The 20922-nt window shown below is 45.5% G+C and overlaps 1 protein-coding gene across 1 annotated transcript in view; it reads left to right on the forward strand.

Annotated features, from left to right (window-relative positions):
* The window catches only part of igsf9bb (immunoglobulin superfamily, member 9Bb), a 191915-nt gene that overhangs the window by 124286 nt on the left and 46707 nt on the right, over positions 1 to 20922 (forward strand). The window contains exons 8-12 of the mRNA XM_079508357.1: positions 5408 to 5550; positions 8026 to 8166; positions 9655 to 9771; positions 11310 to 11460; positions 16474 to 16597. Coding sequence (XP_079364483.1) covers positions 5408 to 5550; positions 8026 to 8166; positions 9655 to 9771; positions 11310 to 11460; positions 16474 to 16597 — 676 coding nt within the window. The remainder of the gene's footprint in view (positions 1 to 5407; positions 5551 to 8025; positions 8167 to 9654; positions 9772 to 11309; positions 11461 to 16473; positions 16598 to 20922) is intronic.

Here is a 20922-nt window from a genome sequence, read left to right on the forward strand (position 1 = left end):
AATTTTGTATCCCTCGATTTTGTAACCCATTTTTTTCACCCCTGTGCCAATTATCTAATGTGATCCTGGGCTCTACACACCCTCCGCCAACCTGGGGAGAGCAACGGACTTGAACTCATGCTTCCTTCATGCCTGAGTGTCCAAGTTGCTCCTTTACACGTGACAGGGGGGAGTTTCCCTGGTTGGACGTAGCGCGTGGAAGGAACCAGTTCCTTTCCCCTCCCTAGCAGTGATTTTCAACCATTTTCATTTCAAGGACCCCCAGGTTTGACCTGAATTAGGCTACGGTCCACTATTTAATGGCATTTCTCTCTCTGGGACCCCCAATGTGTATTGTAAAATCAAAGTTAATTTAACTCAGAGAGTGTACAAATGGAACCAAATGAACCCGTTATGTGGGTTCCATTGAAATGGTTCCATTTGTACACTCTCTGAGTTACATTACATTACATTACATTACATTACAGTCATTTAGCAGACGCTTTTATCCAAAGCGACTTACAATAAGTGTATTCAACATAGGTAGGGAACAAAAACTACTAATCACCAGAAGTCTTTAGTGCATTTTCTGCAAAAACAAGCAACCAAGAGTATACCTAGCGCTAAGGTAAAAGTGCAATATATCAGCTACCTATTTCCTTAACCAGATGAGACAAAATAGCTAAATCAAATGAGCATGAGCTAAAACAATTAAGTGTATCGACTAAACAAGATCCAATAAACAATACAACAATAGAAAACAAGCGTTCGTACAACTAGTTAACAACAAGTAGGTCAGGCAGAGAGGAAGGGTAGTGTTTCCTGAAGAGGTGGGTTTTCAACCTGCGGCGAAATATGGGCAGTGACTCTGCTGTCCTAACATCAGTGGGGAGTTCATTCCACCACTGTGGGGCCAGAACAGAAAAGAGTCGTGACCGTGTGGATCGGCCAGAAGGACCCTTGAGTGACGAGGCAATCAGTCGCCCCGAGGTGGCAGACCGAAGTGGTCGGGCAGGGGTGTAGGCATCGACCATAGCCCGGAGGTAGGAAGGAGCTGTTCCTTTCACTGCCCTATAGGCTAACACCAGGGTTTTGAACTGGATGCGGGCCGCTACGGGGAGCCAGTGTAGAGAACGGAGAAGGATGGTTGTGTGGGAGAACTTGGGGCGGTTGAACACCAGACGAGCCGCAGCTTTCTGAACAAGCTCCAGAGGTCTGATGGCAGATGCCGGAGCACCAGCAAGGAGGGAGTTGCAGTAGTCCAGGCGGGAGATGACGAGAGCCTGGATGAGCACCTGGGCTGCCTTCTCCGTGAGGAAGGGGCGAATCCTCCTGATGTTGTAGAGGAGGAATCTGCAGGACCTTGTCACTGATGCGATGTTTGCCGAGAACGTCAGTTGATCGTCCAGGGTCACACCCAGATTTTTCGCAGTCCGAGTTGAGGTCACCACAGCATTATCAATGGTGATGGCCATGTCTCGGTGCGGACAGCCCTTCCCCGGGAGGAACATCAGCTCGGTCTTGTCCAGGTTGAGCTTCAGGTGGTTTGTCGACATCCACGCCGAGATGTCAGCCAGACAAGCAGCAATGCGTGCCTCCACTTGGGTATCAGAGGGGGGGAATGAGAGGATCAGCTGGGTGTCATCGGCATAGCAGTGGTAGGAAAAGCCATGGGAGTGGATGACAGCACCCAGAGATGTAGTGTAGAGAGAGAAAAGAAGAGGACCCAGAACCGAGCCTTGGGGAACCCCAGTTGTGAGCCTGTGTGGTTCTGACACAGACCCTCTCAGCATCACCTGGTAGGAGCGACCCGTCAGGTAGGATGCAAACAGGGAGAGTGCAGAGCCAGACCCATAAGGGTCCATTTGGTTCCTAACTATCAAGGACCCCCTGGGGGTCCCCGGACCCCACTTTGGGAACCTCTGCTCTACTCTTCTGAACTTTCAATTGCCGTATGCTCGAGTCTCAGGATCCTGTTGTTGTGAGCAGATACGAGAGGATTGATTTGTTTCTTGTTTTGTACTTTTGTTTTCCAGTCCTTTTGTTTTTATCTTCCTGATGACATCCATTGCCTTTCTTTCAGCAGCCTTCTTTCTATGCACCCCCCCTCCCCACCCCCCACCACCACCACCGCCACCACCGCTCCTCGGCCTTTTATCATCTGCTCACCTGTTCTTTTTCTCACAGTTTTACTCTCTGTCTCTCTCTGTCTCTCTCTCTGTCTCTCTCTGTCTCTATCTCTGTCTCTCTCTGTCTCTCTCTGTCTCTCTCTCTGTCTCTCTCTCTCTGTCTGTCTCTGTCTCTCTCTCTGTCTCTCTCTCTGTCTCTCTCTGTCTCTCTCTCTGTCTCTCTCTGTCTCTCTCTGTCTCTCTCTCTGTCTCTCTCTGTCTCTCTCTCTGTCTCTCTCTCTGTCTCTCTCTGTCTCTCTCTCTGTCTCTCTCTGTCTCTCTCTGTCTCTCTCTCTGTCTCTCTCTGTCTCTCTCTCTGTCTCTCTCTCTGTCTCTCTCTCTCTCTCTCTCTCTCTCTCTGTCTCTCTCTCTGTCTCTCTCTCTGTCTCTCTCTGTCTCTCTCTGTCTCTCTCTGTCTCTCTCTCTCTCATGCACGCACGCACGCACGCACGCACGCACGCACGCACGCACGCACGCACGCACTTTTCCTGTCCCTAGCCCTCCACGCTGATAGCCCGCCCCCAACAACATAATTTCGTCCCCCTTTCATCACCCCCGGCCGCTACTTTGATGCTCTGCTGGTTGACCTCATTTAGAGACCATGCTATTCTTGCTGTCCCTCAACTATAATGTTTAAAGTATCTGTTGTTACTAATGTTGAGGCAGCGGTGGCCGAACGGTTTGCGGAGCGGTCTTGATACCGGAAGGTCGCCAGTTCGAATCCCCGGACCGGCACGTTAAAATTATCACCGCTGAAGTGCCCTTGAGCAAGGCATTGAACCCCAACCATGAAATGTTCTATGAGCAGGGCGTGGCTGTAAACAAGCATCTCGAGCTTAGTCCACTTACCCTGGGTAAACAAAGAACTTTGCTTTGCTTTGCTTTGCTTTGATTATGGGGATTTTTTTATTATTATTGTAACCCATTAAATATTTTCTGCGCAATGGATGGATGACCCTGAATGAGCGAATGGAATCGCGCACAATGAACGGCACAACTCAAATAACTTCTTTGAATAGACAATTATATAAACACAATGGACACAAGGAATTGACACACAGGAGTTGATTATAGTTCAAATTACATTCACAGAGATTTGTGGAGAATTAACCCATTTTGGGCGGGAACCCCTTTTGGTGTTTTAAGCATTATGTTATGCTTTAGCTCTTGAAAAATAGCAGATCTACAAGCTCATAGCTATTAACTTGTAGGTCTACTATTTTTGAAAAATCGTTTTTAACTCAAATCTTTGCTTCTGGGAGGGTCCATGGAACTGCATATTTTCAGATGGGGGTCGGCGGCCAATTACAGATAATTCTAGGGGTCCTTGACATTAAATAGTTTGAGAACCACTGACATAGAAACATGAGGTTTTTCAGAAAACTGTCAGGATTTAGAAGACATTTTTGTAGAATCGTCCTCAGGTCTAAATGGGACAGAACGAGACCTCTGAGCTGTGAACGACGTTCACAGCTCAGAGGTCGCTCAGAGCGACGTTCTGCAACATTGTGTGTCGAGGCAGCTCCAACTCAGGAGCGCCTTCTTCTATCAAATGGAATCCGCATTGCGGGTGGATTGAGGAGGCGCTCTCCACTGCCCTAAACCTGTGTGGTGGATTGAGGAGGCGCTCTCTGCTGCCCTAAACCTGTGTGGGGCGCAAGATAGCAATTTCAAGGAAAGCGCATCAACACGCCCGCGAACACACGTCCACCCGCAAATATACATAGGAGTATAGCAAAATGTATAGTGGGTTGCATGGGTGGGCCGCAAGATTTACCAATAGTGGAAGCTCCTAAATGCGTAATTCATGGATTGTGGTTAATGCTGACGGGTAAAGGCGTACGCTAGAGCCCAAAGTCTACATCCATCCATCCATCTTCAACCGCTTATCCGTAGTCTGGTCGCGGGGGCAACAGCTCCACCAGAGAGCTCCAGACTTCCCTCTCCAGAGCAACATTAGTAACTTCCTCCTGGGGGATCCTGAGGCGTTCCAAGGCCAGTGAGTCGATGTAATCGCTCCATCTGCGCCTTGGTCTGCCCCGGGGTCTCCTCCCAGTGCGACGTGCATCGAGGACCTATACCTAGGGGGACGCTCGAGAGGCATCCTAACCAGATGCCCGAACCACCTCAGCTGGCTGCTTTCCAGGCGAAGGAGCAGCGGTTTTACTCCGAGTCCGTGTGTGACTGAACTTCTCACCCTATCTCTAAGGGAGATGCCAGCCACCCGTCGGAGAAAACTCATTTCGGCCGCTTACTTTAAAGTTTAAACCCTTTAAAAAATTGTTTTCATCATGATACAGATACATATGAACTTAATGTTCACTACAACGGAATGAACATGCCCTGAAGATGCTCCCATCTGACCACTTAACAGGCTGCTGTGTTCAGTGGTCAGCAGGTGGGTGGTGTGTTCAGTGGTCAGCAGGTGGGTGGTGGGTGCTGTGTTCAGTGGTCAGCAGGTGGGTGGTGTGTTCAGTGGTCAGCAGGTGGGTGGTGGGTGCTGTGTTCAGTGGTCAGCAGGTGGGTGCTGTGTTCAGTGGTCAGCAGGTGGGTGGTGTGTTCAGTGGTCAGCAGGTGGGTGGTGTGTTCAGTGGTCAGCAGGTGGGTGCTGTGTTCAGTGGTCAGCAGGTGGGTGCTGTGTTCAGTGGTCAGCAGGTGGGTGGTGGGTGCTGTGTTCAGTGGTCAGCAGGTGGGTGCTGTGTTCAGTGGTCAGCAGGTGGGTGGTGGGTGCTGTGTTCAGTGGTCAGCAGGTGGGTGCTGTGTTCAGTGGTCAGCAGGTGGGTGGTGTGTTCAGTGGTCAGCAGGTGGGTGCTGTGTTCAGTGGTCAGCAGGTGGGTGGTGGGTGCTGTGTTCAGTGGTCAGCAGGTGGGTGGTGGGTGCTGTGTTCAGTGGTCAGCAGGTGGGTGGTGGGTGCTGTGTTCAGTGGTCAGCAGGTGGGTGGTGGGTGCTGTGTTCAGTGGTCAGCAGGTGGGTGGTGGGTGCTGTGTTCAGTGGTCAGCAGGTGGGTGCTGTGTTCAGTGGTCAGCAGGTGGGTGGTGGGTGCTGTGTTCAGTGGTCAGCAGGTGGGTGGTGGGTGCTGTGTTCAGTGGTCAGCAGGTGGGTGGTGGGTGCTGTGTTCAGTGGTCAGCAGGTGGGTGGTGGGTGCTGTGTTCAGTGGTCAGCAGGTGGGTGGTGGGTGGGCGCCGGTAATCACGTTCAAGATGCTCAGGTGGGTTCACTTTGATCCAGAAAGCCCTGTTCTTTCTGCCCTGTGCTTCTAGACCCGGCCCGCGTGGTGAACATGCCAGCGGTCATCTACGTGGCCATTGGTCTACCCGGCTTCATCCGCTGCCCCGTCGACGCCAACCCTCCTGTAACGCTTGTGAAGTGGAAGAAAGATGGCCTCCCTCTCCGAATAGATAAGGTGAGTTTGGTGCGATGTGGCTGAGTTTCAACGTCCTTGTCTCCAAAGTGGGGAAGGTATTATTCAGGTATTATTAGTCTATTCACGCCCCGGCGTTGATGGTGTAGCTGCTGTAGCAGCCTTTTCTCACTGAGGAAAACAAAATGGAAACTAAATGATGACTAAGCTATGATGACTAACACTAAGACTAAATATATACTGACAATTTCGTCAACAGCTAAAAACTAGACCAAAATGCTAGGAAGGGGACTAGTAGACAAGAGATCCAGTATAAGTAATTTTAAGTGTAAAATCAGTCATTACGTCAACATCACGGCCAAAATACAATTTAGTCGACTAAATCAACTGTAGATTTAGTCAACTAAACTCTTTTCGTTGACTAAATAGTTCACTAAAACTAGACTAACACTAAAACATTCCAGGTGACTAAAATGTGACTATGACTATGACTAAAACTAAAATCAAAATGTGCTGCCAAAAACCAGTGGCGTGCACAGATAGACACTAGGGGTGCTAGAGCACCCCCTGCCCTTTTGGCAATGTGCCCTTTCGAAAAACAAACTTCTTTTTTTTCTTATTTTGTACAGTTACACTGTACAGTATGTGGACCATGGTAACATTGATCAATTCTTGATAAAAAGCTTCTAATATATTATTTAGGCCCCACAATCTATAAATCTCACACTATTAAGGCAACCGGCCGGTTCCACGTGCTGCTAAAAGTGCCCTTTTTTTCCACTTGAGCACCTGCCCCTCTAAATGTCTGTGCACGCCAAAAACAACACCGTGCTGTAGCAGTTGAGATGTTCACCTCTTAATGTATAGGCTACTTTGTTGTGTGATGGTCTGTGTATCTGGGTTCCACTATAACATACTTGAATACTGTACTTGAATTTGTACTATTTTCTTTTTCCCCTTTGATATTTTTTTACTGCTATACTTGTTTAAGACAAAACTCAATAAAACAAACAGTCGGCCACCCATTTTCACTCCAAAAGACAATTTACCAGATCTGGAGAGCTTTATACCATTCCATTTAGACCTGAGGACGATTATACAAATACATCCTAACTGACCGTTTTCTGAACGGTCAGGAGTCAGTGGTCAGTGGTTCTCAACCTTTTTCATGTCAAGGACCCCCAGAATTATCTGCATTTGGCCGTGGACCCCATCTGAAAATATGTTGTTCCAGGGAGGGACCCCCAAGAAGCAAAGATTTGAGTTAAAAACGTTCGCTCTGAAAGAATATATATTCAAAGATTTGCGCCACATTTTCACGATTTTTCAAAAATAGCAGACCTACAAGCCGCGCTACAAGCTTGTAGATCTGCTATTTTTCAACAGCTAAAGCATAACATAAAAACACCAAAAGGGGTTCCCGCCCAAAATGGGTTAACTAATAATTCTAGCATGAAATCAATCCGATTCGTAGTTTGTCAGGTCGTAAACATGATAAAAGGATGCAACGTGCTGTGAGCTTGTAGGTCTTGTAGGTCTGCTATTTTTGGGCGTGCGACACCGTTGTGCGACAGAGCATAAATGACGCTCAAGGCAGTGGGAGATGATGTCAACAGGGAGACTGTTAAGCTGCTCTCACTATCCAGTTCCAGACTGCAGACAACCTCCCTGCTTTCACATCTATTGTTGAACCACAAAGAATATTTCTTTTCACTTTTTCCCTTCACTTTTAGTATCTCTTTTAATCCATTTAGACCTGAACACGATTCTAAAAATGTCTTCTAAATCCTGACAGTTTTCTGAAAAACCCTATGATTCTATGTCAGTGATGCTTAACCTTTTTCATGTCAAGGACCCTCAGAATTATCTGTATTTGGCTGCGAATCCCCATCTGAAAATATGTTGTTCCAGGGACCCCACCAGAAGCAAAGATTTGAGTTAAAAGAATTCGCTCTGAAATAATATATATTCAAAGATTTGCGCCGCATTTTTTCTTTCTTCAAAAATAGCAGATCTACAAGCTTGTAGATCCAGCTTTTTCAAAAGACTTTTCGGTCTGTAGTAACCTTAGAGTATATATGAATAGAGACGGCACCCGAGTTCTCCTTCCATCCACTTGCATTAAGTTGCTCAGAAGCGCATGAGGCGATTTCACTCCTCCTTCCGGGTAGGAACAGAGTGCATTCTGGGATTGATTGGGCCAAAGACATGAACGCGCTGCCATTGCACTGAAACCGCGTTCACGTGTCATCATGAACGTGCGCAATGATAGTCAACGGACCAGCACGTTCATGTTCTTGGCCCAGCGCTGCAATACCAAATTCGGCCACTATGTCCATTGCGCCTCAGGGTTTCCTCCGGGTGCCGTCTCTATTCATATATACTATAAGGTAGCAACGCGTCTTGATGTGATCAGGTTTATAGTACTTGCCTGCAAATGGCTGCACACTGGATATTTTCGGCAAAGATATTTGGTGTTGATCGAGGAACCATATCATTGTCCCACAACCCATGCAGTTCCCTGGATGGAGTCAGATGGACGATGGGAGCATCCGAGTGGCAGAGGTGACAGAGGACTCTCTCGGCACCTATACCTGCATGCCTTACAATGCCTTGGGTTCAATGGGATGGTCCACTCCCGCCCCCCTGGTGCTGAAGGTATGCAATTCTAGCAGTCAAAAATCAATCCTGTCGTTTTTTTTTTACATCTGCAGTTTTTTTACAATCTTCATTTAAAGGAGAATTCCATGCTAGAAGGCTTTCTTACCTTTATTTGTAGTTGTTACGTCCTCAACAAAGAGGTCCAGGTGTTATTTTGTGCAAAAGCACATTATTGGCTATTTCCCCTACCATAAGCCCTCAATGAATTGAATTGCATTGAATTGAGGCATTGGGGTGTTGTGCTAATTCGCAAAAATTTAAAAAAATTGTATATATCCTCTCTTCATAATGTAAGTATCCCAAGCGGCACACTTTACTACTTATTTCGATGGAAATAAGCAAATTAGCTTATATTAGGGAGAATAGCCAATAATGCACTTTTGCACAAAATAACACCTGGACCTCTTTGGTGGGGACGTAACAACTACAAATAAAGGTAAGAAAGCCTTCTAGCATGGAATTCTCCTTTAACATTTTACTTATAATTTAACTCTGATGAGAGTGTACAAATGTAACCAAATGGACCCATATTTGATTATATTTGTACTCTCAGAGTTAAAGGACCACTTCACCACTTTTCAACCTATCTTCATATAATAGGTCCTCACTAATAATCATGAAAAAATGGTGCAATTTTTTCTACTCTGTCTGTGTCTCATAGGAGGGCTGTGGGCAGTTCAGAAACCGTCTTCCAGTGACATCATCGATGGGGAATACAATCTAATAGAAACTGCAGGCTTTCTAGTCCTGAAAAGTTGCAATGCGAAAATGGAAGCCATCGTTCTCACGATAATGAAAATCTAAACATTTTTGTAAAAAAATCTTGTTTAAAAAAAAAATCTGCCTAATGATGATGTCACTGGAAGACGGTTTCTATACTGCCCACAGCCGTCCTATGAGACACCGACTGAGTAGGAAAAAATTGTGCAATTTTTTCATGATTATTAGTGAGGACCTATTATATGAAGATAGGTTGAAAAGTGGTGAAGTGGTCCTTTAAAGCAGGGGTTCTCAACCCGTGGGTCGCGACCCCTTGGGGGGTCGCCAAATTAGTTTGGGGGGTCCCCAAAATATTTTCAAAAAAAAAATAGCAGATCTACAAGCTCATAGCGCGCCACCGAGTGGCGCGCTATGAGCTTGTAGATCTGCTATTTTTCAATAGCTAAATTATAACATAATGCTTAAAACACCAAAAGGGGTTCCCACCCAAAATGGGTTAAGGTTATTGTAGCAGTCAATTTATATTGGGGGTCAGGAGGGGGCGGGGCGGGGGTCTCGAGACGTTGCCAAAGCATTTTCGGGGGTCCCCGGCCAAAAACGTTGAGAACCCCTGCTTTAAAGGAACGCTATACAGTAGGTGTTTTACAGTGTTAGTGCTGTACGCTCACTAGCATCCTTCTTGCATGAATGCATGGCTGCTTCAAACCAAGGGGGTCATCTAATTTAGGCGGCCCATTTGGGCCGTGGATCTCGCCACGGATACAGGACCCCCCTAAATTCTCTGTGGTTCCTGGAGGGGAGTACAGGCAGGAGTCTGGGAGAGAGCTGGTCATCCCCTGCGAGGCGGAGGGAGACCCCTTCCCCAACATTACATGGAGGAAGGTAACCAACAAAAATCACCTTTTAACATTGGCCCTGTTGCTATAGGCAACGCCTCCGTTCACCCCCAGCACCGGGATCTTTGCACACGGCCCCCATAGACCTCCAGTCAAAGTAGGATCTTCAATGCCTCATATCTCTGAAACTTGGTGATCGTCATCCATCCGAGGTTCGGATGTGATTTTCTATCGCATCGCTCCCGACATGTTAACGTTTCGAACCTAGGACTTATTTTCCTGAGGTTATAGAGCGTTGCAGTCCCGCCCTCCTTCATGACGACGCCAGGCCCAGGCAATCTAATGCATTTAAACATTAGACATTTAAAAAAGTATTTATTTAAAGACCTTTTAAGCGTCGTACAAAGCCAACTCGAGTTGTGACAAATCATGACAACAAACACAATATTTTGGACCAAACAAATAATTACAAAGAATAAAAACAACAAAAAAAGTGTTGTAACCTGCCGTTTTTTTTCTTTTTTCTAATTTTGTTCGGCCCAACAAATTGTGTTTGTTGTCATGATTTGTCACAACTCGAGTTGGCTTTGTACGACGCTTAAAAGATCTTTAAATAATTTTTTTTTTTAAATGGCTAATGTGGGAAAAATGCATTGGGAATTATTTCCTGGGACTGGCGTCGTCATGAAAGGGGATGGCAGACTATAGAGCGACGCTCTATAGTCTGCGCCAGTTTAGGCAGAGGGATATCCAATACACAAAAGGTAAAATGTAATACAAACATGTACTGAGTGTTCAGCCAGGGAAACGACGGTACGTTCCCATCCCGCTCACCTGGAGCTCAGGTGCCTTTATAACCCATTTTTGCCTGACCTCAAAATTTAAAAAAAAATCTTCTAAATCCTCCAGTTTTCTGAAATAAATATTTTCACGATTTTTCAAAAATAGCAGATCTACAAGCTCGAGCTTGTAGATCTGCTATTTTTCAATAGCTAAATTATAACATAATGTTTAAAACACCAAAAGGGGTTCCCGCCCAGAATGGGATAATATGCATGTTACCAAGACGACATGTTACCATGACACTGTTACCATGACAATCAACACCCAATCACATTCCTGGCGCAGAGCTATTCTTATTTCAATTGTACTATTTAAAAAATATATATATTTGTGTTTTTACTGTTTTAATCACATTTCTAATTGTGACTTTACAAGAGATGCAACATGGGGTACAAACTGAAACTGTACAGTATTGGGCTCTCTCTCTCTCTCTCTCTCTGTCTGTCACCATATTGTCACTCAGTAGAACCTATACAGTATAGCCATTCATTGTGTTAATTTGAATGAATTTTGAGTGTGTTAGTGTGACAGCCATTTAAGCTAAAAACTGTATTCCTTTACAAACATGTACGTGTGGATTAATAACTTATCATGACCTGTCCTCACTGACCGTTTTTGCCCTGTTGTACTGTAACGATCTCTCTCTCTCTCTCTCTCTCTCTCTCTCTCTCTCTCTCTCTCTCTCTCTCTCTCTCTCTCTCTCTCTCTCTCTCTCTCTCTCCCTCCCTGCCTGGACTGAAGGTAGGGAAACCCAGCAAAAGCAAGCACAATGTCCTGCCCCGAGGCAGCTTACAGTTTAAGTCGCTGACCAAGGAGGATCATGGGGAGTGGGAGTGTGTCGCCACCAACGTTGCCACGAGCATCACTGCCAGCACGCACCTCCTAGTCATAGGTACCACCTCCTAGTCCTACTGTAGGTACCACCTCATAGGTACCAAATGGACCCGTTAGGGTCCGTAGCCTAATGCATGTCAAACTGGGGGGTCCTTGAAATTAAACGGGTTGAGAATCACTTCTAGAGCCGTGAAAATCTTCTCTTATGGGGGTCCCTGGCATATCTTTTCAAATGGGGGTCCGCGGGGCTAATTAGTGTCAATTTGGGGGTCCTTGACGTGAGGAAGTTTGGGAACCACTGCTGTAGGCTACATGGTCAAATCCCCAGTGTTAAATTAAATTAAAACTGAAGGCCCTATTTTGTGGAAACAAGCGAACCAGAGTGAAGCACAGTCACAACGGCATGGCGGGTGGAGCGTGGTGACAGATCTTTGGTATTTGTCAGGGATTCGGGGCGCAGAGCGGCAAAATATACCTGCAGAAAAGTCGCGAGGTGGGTTGGATTAGGCTGAATATAAGACAACTCTCCTACCCGGATCAATTCCGCCAGGAGAAAGGCGTGCTCTACTCAAGGAGAGTATATATATATATAAGTACCAGGTCTTATTACTTAAAGGAGCATTCAGTGATTTGGAAAAAACCCGGGTCCGCCCCGATAACAAGATGTGCACATGCACGCTCTACAGTGGGGGAAGTACAACAGACCAACAGCACGTGCACCAAGGCCCGCCCCACTCGATCATGATTGGATGAAGGCCCCTCTCATCCTGATTGGATGAAGGCTTTGCCACCCAAAGCCCAAACCGAAACTAGGGTTTTTTGACCCCAGGGGCTCACTGGGGACAGGGAGGAACTCCTTATATGGTCAGCACCCTTTATAGTAGGGAGGATTATCCAAAAAATAAGAAAGAATAAGTGATATTTGAATTAAGTGAAATCACTGAATATACCTTTAACTTAAGACCTGGAGGCGTGGTCAATGCTGTTTGGCCACTCAGAATAGCCAAATGGCATTGACCACGCCTCCAGGTCTTAAGTTAAGTAATAAGACCTGGTACTTAAGACACGCATAATACTGCCCTAGTCTCTATATAACTGGGTGCAGATTCTTGAAGATAATACAAAGAAAGGAATATCCGTCTTGAGTGGTTTCTTATGAACTTGTTGTTGTTTTGTATACACAGCAGCATCGGTCTGTCTAGACAGATAAACGGATGCGTGCATACCTAACTCAATGGTCGCCAAGGACTTATTTAACTTCTTTTTCATGATGTCCTGGAGCGCCAAGGACGTGTTTTTCGTGTTTTATAACATGTTTTTTTTTTTTTTTTTTTTTTTAGACTTTTTTTTTTGAAAAAAATAAAAATATATAAAATAAAATAAAAGATATATGGTGGCGGTCTGGGACTTTTGGCGCCCCCTGGTGGTGGTGAATAACAAATTCATAAAAAAAAATACTCCAGAAAGTGTGGCTAGGCCTTTCTTTGTCTTGGGCTGAATATACTGTATCAGTAGGTGTGTTGCAGGTGGATTCAACCATGACCCATCAAAGTATCGCTTTTCATTACTCTGGAGTGCCGTGATTTTAGCATTTTTCTAGTTTCTGTGTGTTTATGAAGTGACAGTACATTAGACGCCTTGGTGTGGTTGTTATGTGTATTCATGTCTTCCCTTTGTATTTAGGGTTTCTTCCTGGAGGCTGAAACCTTGACAGTCAAACAAACGTGCCAATGGAAACAACTGTGATATAGTGACATCACAATATCATCCCCTCTCCTAACCCGTCCCCCTTTATCATACAACAACAGCTGTGGGTGCGGCTTCAGTTCAGGTGGATCACCACCCACCAGGCAAACCACATAATTAACTGGTGGGCGTGTCCACATAAAACGACATTTTAATAAATACTGTACACTTTTTTTTGAAAAATAAATAAATAAAATACTGTACCTGATGATCATGTTTTAGGTGGCGGGAAAAAATCACGGCACTCCATCTTTAAGAGTAGTGAGCTGCTAAACATAGCACTGATCATTTTCACAGTGTCGTGGAAGAGAAGCCTCAGAAAGTGTAATTTCTCCTATTAGCAATCTGAGGTCCTTTTGTTGTGTGGGAGTTGAATCTACAGCAACGCAAATAGACTGAGAGCAGATGATGGATCTTGGGGAGGAAATAACACATGCAATTAATACTTCTGACACACTGGTTGGTCCTGTGAGAACTTAAAGTAATCATAATCGGTAAATAAACTATATGTGGTTGGATGTCCACTAAATGACAGCTGTGCAGATCTAGGCGAACGAACATCTGCTCAGAGGGTCTGCTTTGGGAGCCTGAGCAGATGTCCACCAAAGGAGGTTCGCAAAGCTTCTTTTTTTTCATGCACACCTGTCCTTGTGACCTGTACATGAGGAGTATCTATTACATGGGGTTTGTACACTCTGAGTAGATACTTTGAGTACACGGGACTAGGAATGAATACGTCTGCGGACAATCCACTGGAACCTCCACCCGTACATGCCCCGATCCTTGTTTTAAAGAATTAAAACACTGCACTATGTAAGCAGTAAGCACCTTATTGGGGGATTCACACAGAGTCTGATTGATCCGAACTGTTCCCGAATACGGTTGCCTGCTCCTCGCTGGCCAGAAAGGTACTGTGGTTTCTTGAAAAGTCAGACATTCCTGAAGAAAGTCAAAAGGCACTGTAGATATAGTGGTGATTTGTGTTTAATAGGAGGAAAGAAGGTAAAAGATAGATGTTTTTGTGCGACAGGTTAAGCCATGAAGCATCATGTTAAACTTTATTGGCAGTTGTGATTACAGTTCTGTAGGGGGAGCTGGCAACAGGTCCAGTTGTGATTACAGTTCTGTAGGGGGAGCTGGCAACAGGTCCAGTTGTGATTACAGTTCTGTAGGGGGAGCTGGCAACAGGTCCAGTTGTGATTACAGTTCTGTAGGGGGAGCTGGCAACAGGTCCAGTTGTGATTACAGTTCTGTAGGGGGAGCTGGCAACAGGTCCAGTTGTGACTACAGTTCTGTAGGGGGAGCTGGCAACAGGTCCAGTTGTGACTACAGTTCTGTAGGGGGAGCTGGCAACAGGTCCAGTTGTGACTACAGTTCTGTAGGGGGAGCTGGCAACAGGTCCAGTTGTGACTACAGTTCTGTAGGGGGAGCTGGCAACAGGTCCAGTTGTGACTACAGTTCTGTAGGGGGAGCTGGCAACAGGTCCAGTTGTGACTACAGTTCTGTAGGGGGAGCTGGCAACAGGTCCAGTTGTGATTACAGTTCTGTAGGGGGAGCTGGCAACAGGTCCAGTGGTGATTACAGTTCTGTAGGGGGAGCTGGCAACAGGTCCAGTGGTTGTGTGACTGCAGGGCAGTGGGGTGTGGACTGTAGGGGGAGCTGGCAACAGGTCCAGTGGGTGTGTGACTGTAGGGGGAGCTGGAAACAGGTCCAGTGATGGTGTGACTGCAGGGCAGTGGGGTGTGGACTGTGGAGCACAGGGCTGGTACGTCTTGGCAACGAAGCTGTTCCCGCGCGGCAGGTGGCCTCAGTCACACTGAACCAGCTCTGTCTGTCGGTCTCCTGGGGGAAAGGGTTTCTGAACAGATGGTTTGACTGGTCTGGGTGTGTTTGGCGGGTGGCATTCCTCCCTGTCCCCTCCGTCACCCTGGCATCCTGTAACTCTTTCATAGTCGGGGCAGCTGACACTAGCCAATCATTGGCTCCGAACTCAGACAGCATGTTTGAGCTTGCCCTTGGAATAGCAGGAGGCAGTGGAGACTATAGAGCCAGGCAGAGATGAAAGATGTTGCGAAGTTGCGATTATATACAGTGGTGGAAGAAATACTCTGTTTTTTCTTTACTTTACTCAAGTAAAAGTAGCAATACCACAATACATATAGGCCTAAACACTGTTACAAGCAAAAGGCAGGCTTACAGCTGAATTGTTTATAGTTAGGAACCAAATATATTATGTACTTTACAGATCTGTTGTACAAATGGACCCTCTTGCGTTCCATTTGCTTCAATTTGTACAATCTGCAGAGTTATGGGGGCCTGTGGCCTGCTAATCATGAGCAGAGTTACGGGGGCCTGTGGCCTGCTAATCATGCACTGATGCACACCAAACTGGGGGGTTTGAGAAGCACTTATAGCCTCGGAAACTATATTATTTCAGAGAAGCATTGACGTATGTGAGCGTTCCTTTTTAAAGTCTCAGTCTGCACACACTGGTAAAGCTGAAATGGCTCTGCCGTATTTGTATTGCGTCGTCAACGTTTCGATCAATCAGCTCTTCTTCATCGGGACATGCGTGTCCTGATGAAGACGTGATTGATCGAAGGCGTTACCGGCGTACAGAGTGCAGACTCTTTATTTTCTGTTGTGATACTTCTGCTTGTCTTGCACCTATAGTTGGGTCACGGATGTGATACTTCTGCTTGTCTTGCACCTATAGCTGGGTCACGGATGTGCGTGCACTATGCCTTCCTCACAGTTTATGGCAGCAAATTTCTATTTTAGTTCAGTCATAGTCTTTGGAATAAAACTTAATTTAGTTTTAGTCATATTTTAGTCACCTGGAATGTTTAGTTTTAGTCGACTAAATATAAGATTTTAGTCGACTAAATCTACAGTTGATTTAGTCGACTATTAATGTATTTTGTCGGGCCTTGATGCCGTCGTAATGACACTTACACTTGCTGAAAATAGTCTATCTACAAGCTTGTAGATCGGCTATTTTCAGCATGAAACCAAGTGTAAAATGACTTTATTTATTTATACTGGATCTCTTGTCCACTATTCCCTTCCTAACATTTTAGTCTAGTTTTTATTTGTGGACGAAATTGTCAATAATATTTAGTCTTAGTTTTGGTCGTCATAGCTTAGTTTTCATTTAGTTTTTATTCGGTTTCCGCCAGTGAAAAAAGGATAGTCGACGAACATTTTTCGTCATAGTATCGGTCGACGAAAACAACACTGCTTCCTCATGCGTTCCTTTAAAAATACCTTTCTCGTTGGTGTGTCCCCCCCTTCCACCCCCCCCCCCCCCCCCCATCATCACCAGGCACAAGCCCCCACGCCCCAGCCAGTGTCCACGTGGTGCCATCGTCCTCCTGGGCCAACGTGTCCTGGGAGGCCGGCTACGACGGAGGCTTCCAGCAGACGTTCTCAGTCTGGTACGGACATGTGTGAGTCATCCCAGCATGCTTTGCTTCCTGCTTTTTTTACCTCTTTCTTATACTTTCCCGTTATCTACAACAACGACAACGACGACGACAACAAAACGACAAAAACAGAAATGCTTTTTTTCTTCCCCTCCCTCTTGATTGTGTTTAGAATGGTTTGCGATGAGACCTTTTTGGTGTGAGTTTTCATACGCAGTGTCCTGTCCGACCATTCTGGCCACGACCCAGAGCTCTGTTGCCCTAAAGCTGCTACTGCTGCTGCCCCCTATCTGTGATCTGTGTCGCTGCTGCTTGGCTGGGGAACTCCTGGCTTGTAACGTTTGATTGTTTAAACCCAACTAATGGTTCTATTAATTAAGTGACATTTCACTTTGGTATAATGTTGGCATTTTAGAAATAATTAACATATATCTGGTGGAAGATTACAGTGAAGGCCAATGTTATATACGTACTGTACATTGCAGTATAGGTGGCTATAATGCAGAAATATAGTAAATATCGTATCTTTCAAAGTAAACGCTACAGTATCCTACTATGGTATATTACAATACACTCAACTACATGAAGGAACATGTTGGTTTATTATTTTTTCTTGCTATTATAGGCTACTGTAAAAGTATTTTTGGAAATGGGACATACGTGATTAAATCCATGAGGTGTGCAGGTGAAAGGCCTGTTGCTTCTTGGCTAATGGTGTGTGTGACTGTGGAGCAACTGCTCTTTAGGACCCATATCAATCTGCTGCTCTACAAGCCCAGGGCTACTATCGCAGAACAACATGGATGGTGTATTTTGACAACATGCATCTCAATGATCTAATGAGTGGGCCGAATGGGATGCAGTTACATGTGTTATATTATTTATTATTTATTAACTCCCCAATTAACATGTTGGTGCATACAGTACAGAGTACAGTATAGTACGGTATAGGTGCTATATTTGAGTACACGTCACCACCTGTTGCACAGCATCAGCCTCAGTGTGTTATGTTATGTCACATCTAATCAGAATGTCTTAAATAATTGGCAAATGCCAAAGGTCCGTGGCATTGCTGTCAACCCATAAGAGTGTGTGTGTGTGTGTGCGTGTGCGTGTGCGTGTGTGTGTGTGTGTGTGTGTGTGTGTGTGTGTGTGTGTGTGTGTGTGTGTGTGTGTGTGTGTGTGTGTGTGTGTGTGTGTGTGTGTGTGTGTGTGTGCGCACACCATGATTGAAAATGGACCAGACATCACGCAGGAAAAACAGATTCACACAATGCCACTAAGCAGTCCAGACAACACCTCTGACCTGTGACCTCTGACCTGTGACCTCTGACCTGTGACCTCTGACCTGTGCACGTTCTAATCTGTATGCAGAGTCGGCTCTGTGATTCTTACGTGACACGGTGACACCAGGACAGCCTGGCCTGTTGACTTGATCAATGTTGTTGATCAATAGGCACACGTTCATTTGAGCGTTCAATAGGAATACGGTCATTATTGGGCATGTAAAGGGCCTTTCAAACAGGAAGCAAGGAACGCACACGTAATTGTTGCCTGGATCAACGAGAGGTCTGCTCCAGGTCTGCTCCAGGTCTGCTCCAGGTCTGCTCCAGGTCTGCTACAGGTCTGCTACAGGTCTGCTCCAGGTCTGCTCCAGGTCTGCTCCAGGTCTGCTACAGGTCTGCTAGAGGTCTGCTACAGGTCTGCTACAGGTCTGCTACAGGTCTGCTAGAGGTCTGCTACAGGTCTGCTACAGGTCTGCTACAGGTCTGCTACAGGTCTGCTAGAGGTCTGCTACAGGTCTGCTACAGGTCTGCTAGAGGTCTGCTACAGGTCTGCTACAGGTCTGCTCCAGGTCTGCTACAGGTCTGTTACAGGTCTGCTCCAGGTCTGCTCCAGGTCTGCTACAGGTCTGCTACAGGTCTGCTACAGGTCCACTACAGGTCTGCTACAGGTCTGCTGCAGGTCTGCTCCAGGTCTGCTACAGGTCTGCTACAGGTCTGCTTCAGGTCTGCTACAGGTCTGCTACAGGTCTGCTCCAGGTCTGCTCCAGGTCTGCTACAGGTCTGCTACAGGTCTGTTACAGGTCTGCTACAGGTCTTCTACAGGTCTGCTACAGGTCTGCTACAGGTCTGTTACAGGTCTGCTACAGGTCTGCTACAGGTCTGCTCCAGGTCTGCTACAGGTCTGGATCAACGACAGGTCTGCTACAGGTCTTCTGAAAGGGGGGCGCGACAACGCAAGCGTAAAAAAAAAAAAGAAGCTAAACAGAATCCAGGTCTGGTGAGTCGCGGGCGTGTGCACGGCGAAACGAGCACGCACGCAACAAATTCACAAGACCGCGCTCACGTAAATACGCTTGCGTTGTCGCGACTGCCGCGACTGCTCCCCTGCAGTGCTCCGCGTCAAAAACGCAGGTCTCATTGAAAATGAACTATAGGCGCGTTATATACCGCTTCACGTTTGAAAGGCCCTTAATTGCGTTTTCCGTTGCCGGTGGATTCCCCACCACCCCCTATCTGTGCAGTCGGATGCACTGCCCCCAACCAGCCCTGATTATCTACTGTAGTCTGGCATTGTATTACAGTACCACGTGAGTATAGCATGTGACGTAAAACCTGTTAGGAAAACACACTCAGTCAGAGACACCTGTGTGTCAAAGACGTTAAAAACCATTTATTGCAACAAATGGTTATACAGTTTCTACTGTACTTGGTGGAAAGGCTCTGCTCCCCATGGCGAGTTGCTTCCCCAATGAATCTGAGCAGCATGTGAGTGATTCAGCAGAGAGCACTACTATACCACCCCGTGCATGATGAACATATAATATTATACTGTTTATTATAAAACCGTAGCATAAGCCACACAACTCAGACATGCTGTGCAAAGGTAATAGCAGGAGGAGGAGGAGGTTGGGGAGGTGGAGGGAGTCTACACTAGAGGGCGGTATGACAACTCGACTGGCATGAAAAAAGAAACACCAGAGTAGAAGCGAGAGCATTCACTTGGTTGGGACCACCCTATTTTGAATGTGTTTGGTTGCTTTTTCAGCTGTAAAGGCGTGAATGAAATGCTGGTTTAGTCATAGTCAGATGATGTGCCGCTTGCCTCTTCCGTGCTCTGCCTGAACTAACATATGCTTCTTTTATGGCGAGTTTAAAATGATGATTCAGTCATGTGTGCATTAAAACTGGTTGACATCATTGGTTTGCATCACTCACCTGGTAATACAATTTATGTTTGAAGGTTGGCTGGTCTGCTAAGTATTGCAGCACATGATAAAGCATTCTCACAAAGGACACATCATGTTAATGATTATCATCACCAGATAACAGATCTCTGTACTATTGTGCTATCGGGTATAGTTGAATAACATTTCCTTTTAAATAAAAATATATATATATATGTGTGCATACATGTTTATGCTTGCTTTAGAGATCTGTTGGACAAATACGGCATGGCCAATCCTCAGCAAATTGCACGGCTGAGCGCAGCATGGGCTTACTACCATCAAATGTGTGTGTAAATAAACTGTTAAAATGGTATGGTACTGTATGTTACTGATACTGTCTGTATGTTTATATGAAGTCTGGGACAGCTGATGTTGCAGGAACTATAGCAGAGATGAGAGATGCATCAGGATAGTTAAGATAAAGAACTATAGCAGAGATGAGAGATGCATCAGGATAGTTAAGATAAAGAACTATAGCAGAGATGAGAGATGCATCAGGATAGTTAAGATAAAGAACTATAGCAGAGATGAGAGATGCATCAGGATAGTTAAGATAAAGAACTATAGCAGAGATGAGAGATGCATCAGGATAGTTAAGATAAAGTCCCTTTGAATATGTATGGTATGTAAAATGTAAAGTATTGGAGAAACGCTCCAGAATATTTAAAGTTTAAAGTCCTGGTGGCGAAATAGATTTTACGTCACCGCGTGGGTCTCAAAGTGGGTTCCAATGAATGGACCCTTATATTATATATGAAGGGCTATATCTTGCGCCACCCCTTAACCCTTATCCCAAACTTATAGTATTTGACATTTTTTACTATTTTAAAAAACCTTTTAAAATAGTTAAAATAGCTGACCTACAAGATCACAACGTGTAGATGTAGCTCAGCTAGTTGAACTATTTTAAAATGATTTTCAAAATAGTAAAAAATGGTAAATACGTTTAGGGATAAGGGATAAGGGGTGGCATAAGATGGAGCCCTTTTACAGGTCTGTAACTCTGTGTACAAATGGGTCCATTTGTTTCCATTTGTTTACTCTCAGAGTTATGGGTGGTCCTTGAATTAAAACAAAATAAAAAAGGGAACTACTTGAATCGTGTGGAAGAACAACA

The sequence above is a fragment of the Electrona antarctica genome (assembly GCF_951216825.1).
Source record: "Electrona antarctica genome assembly, chromosome: 8".
Lineage (NCBI taxonomy): Eukaryota > Metazoa > Chordata > Actinopteri > Myctophiformes > Myctophidae > Electrona > Electrona antarctica.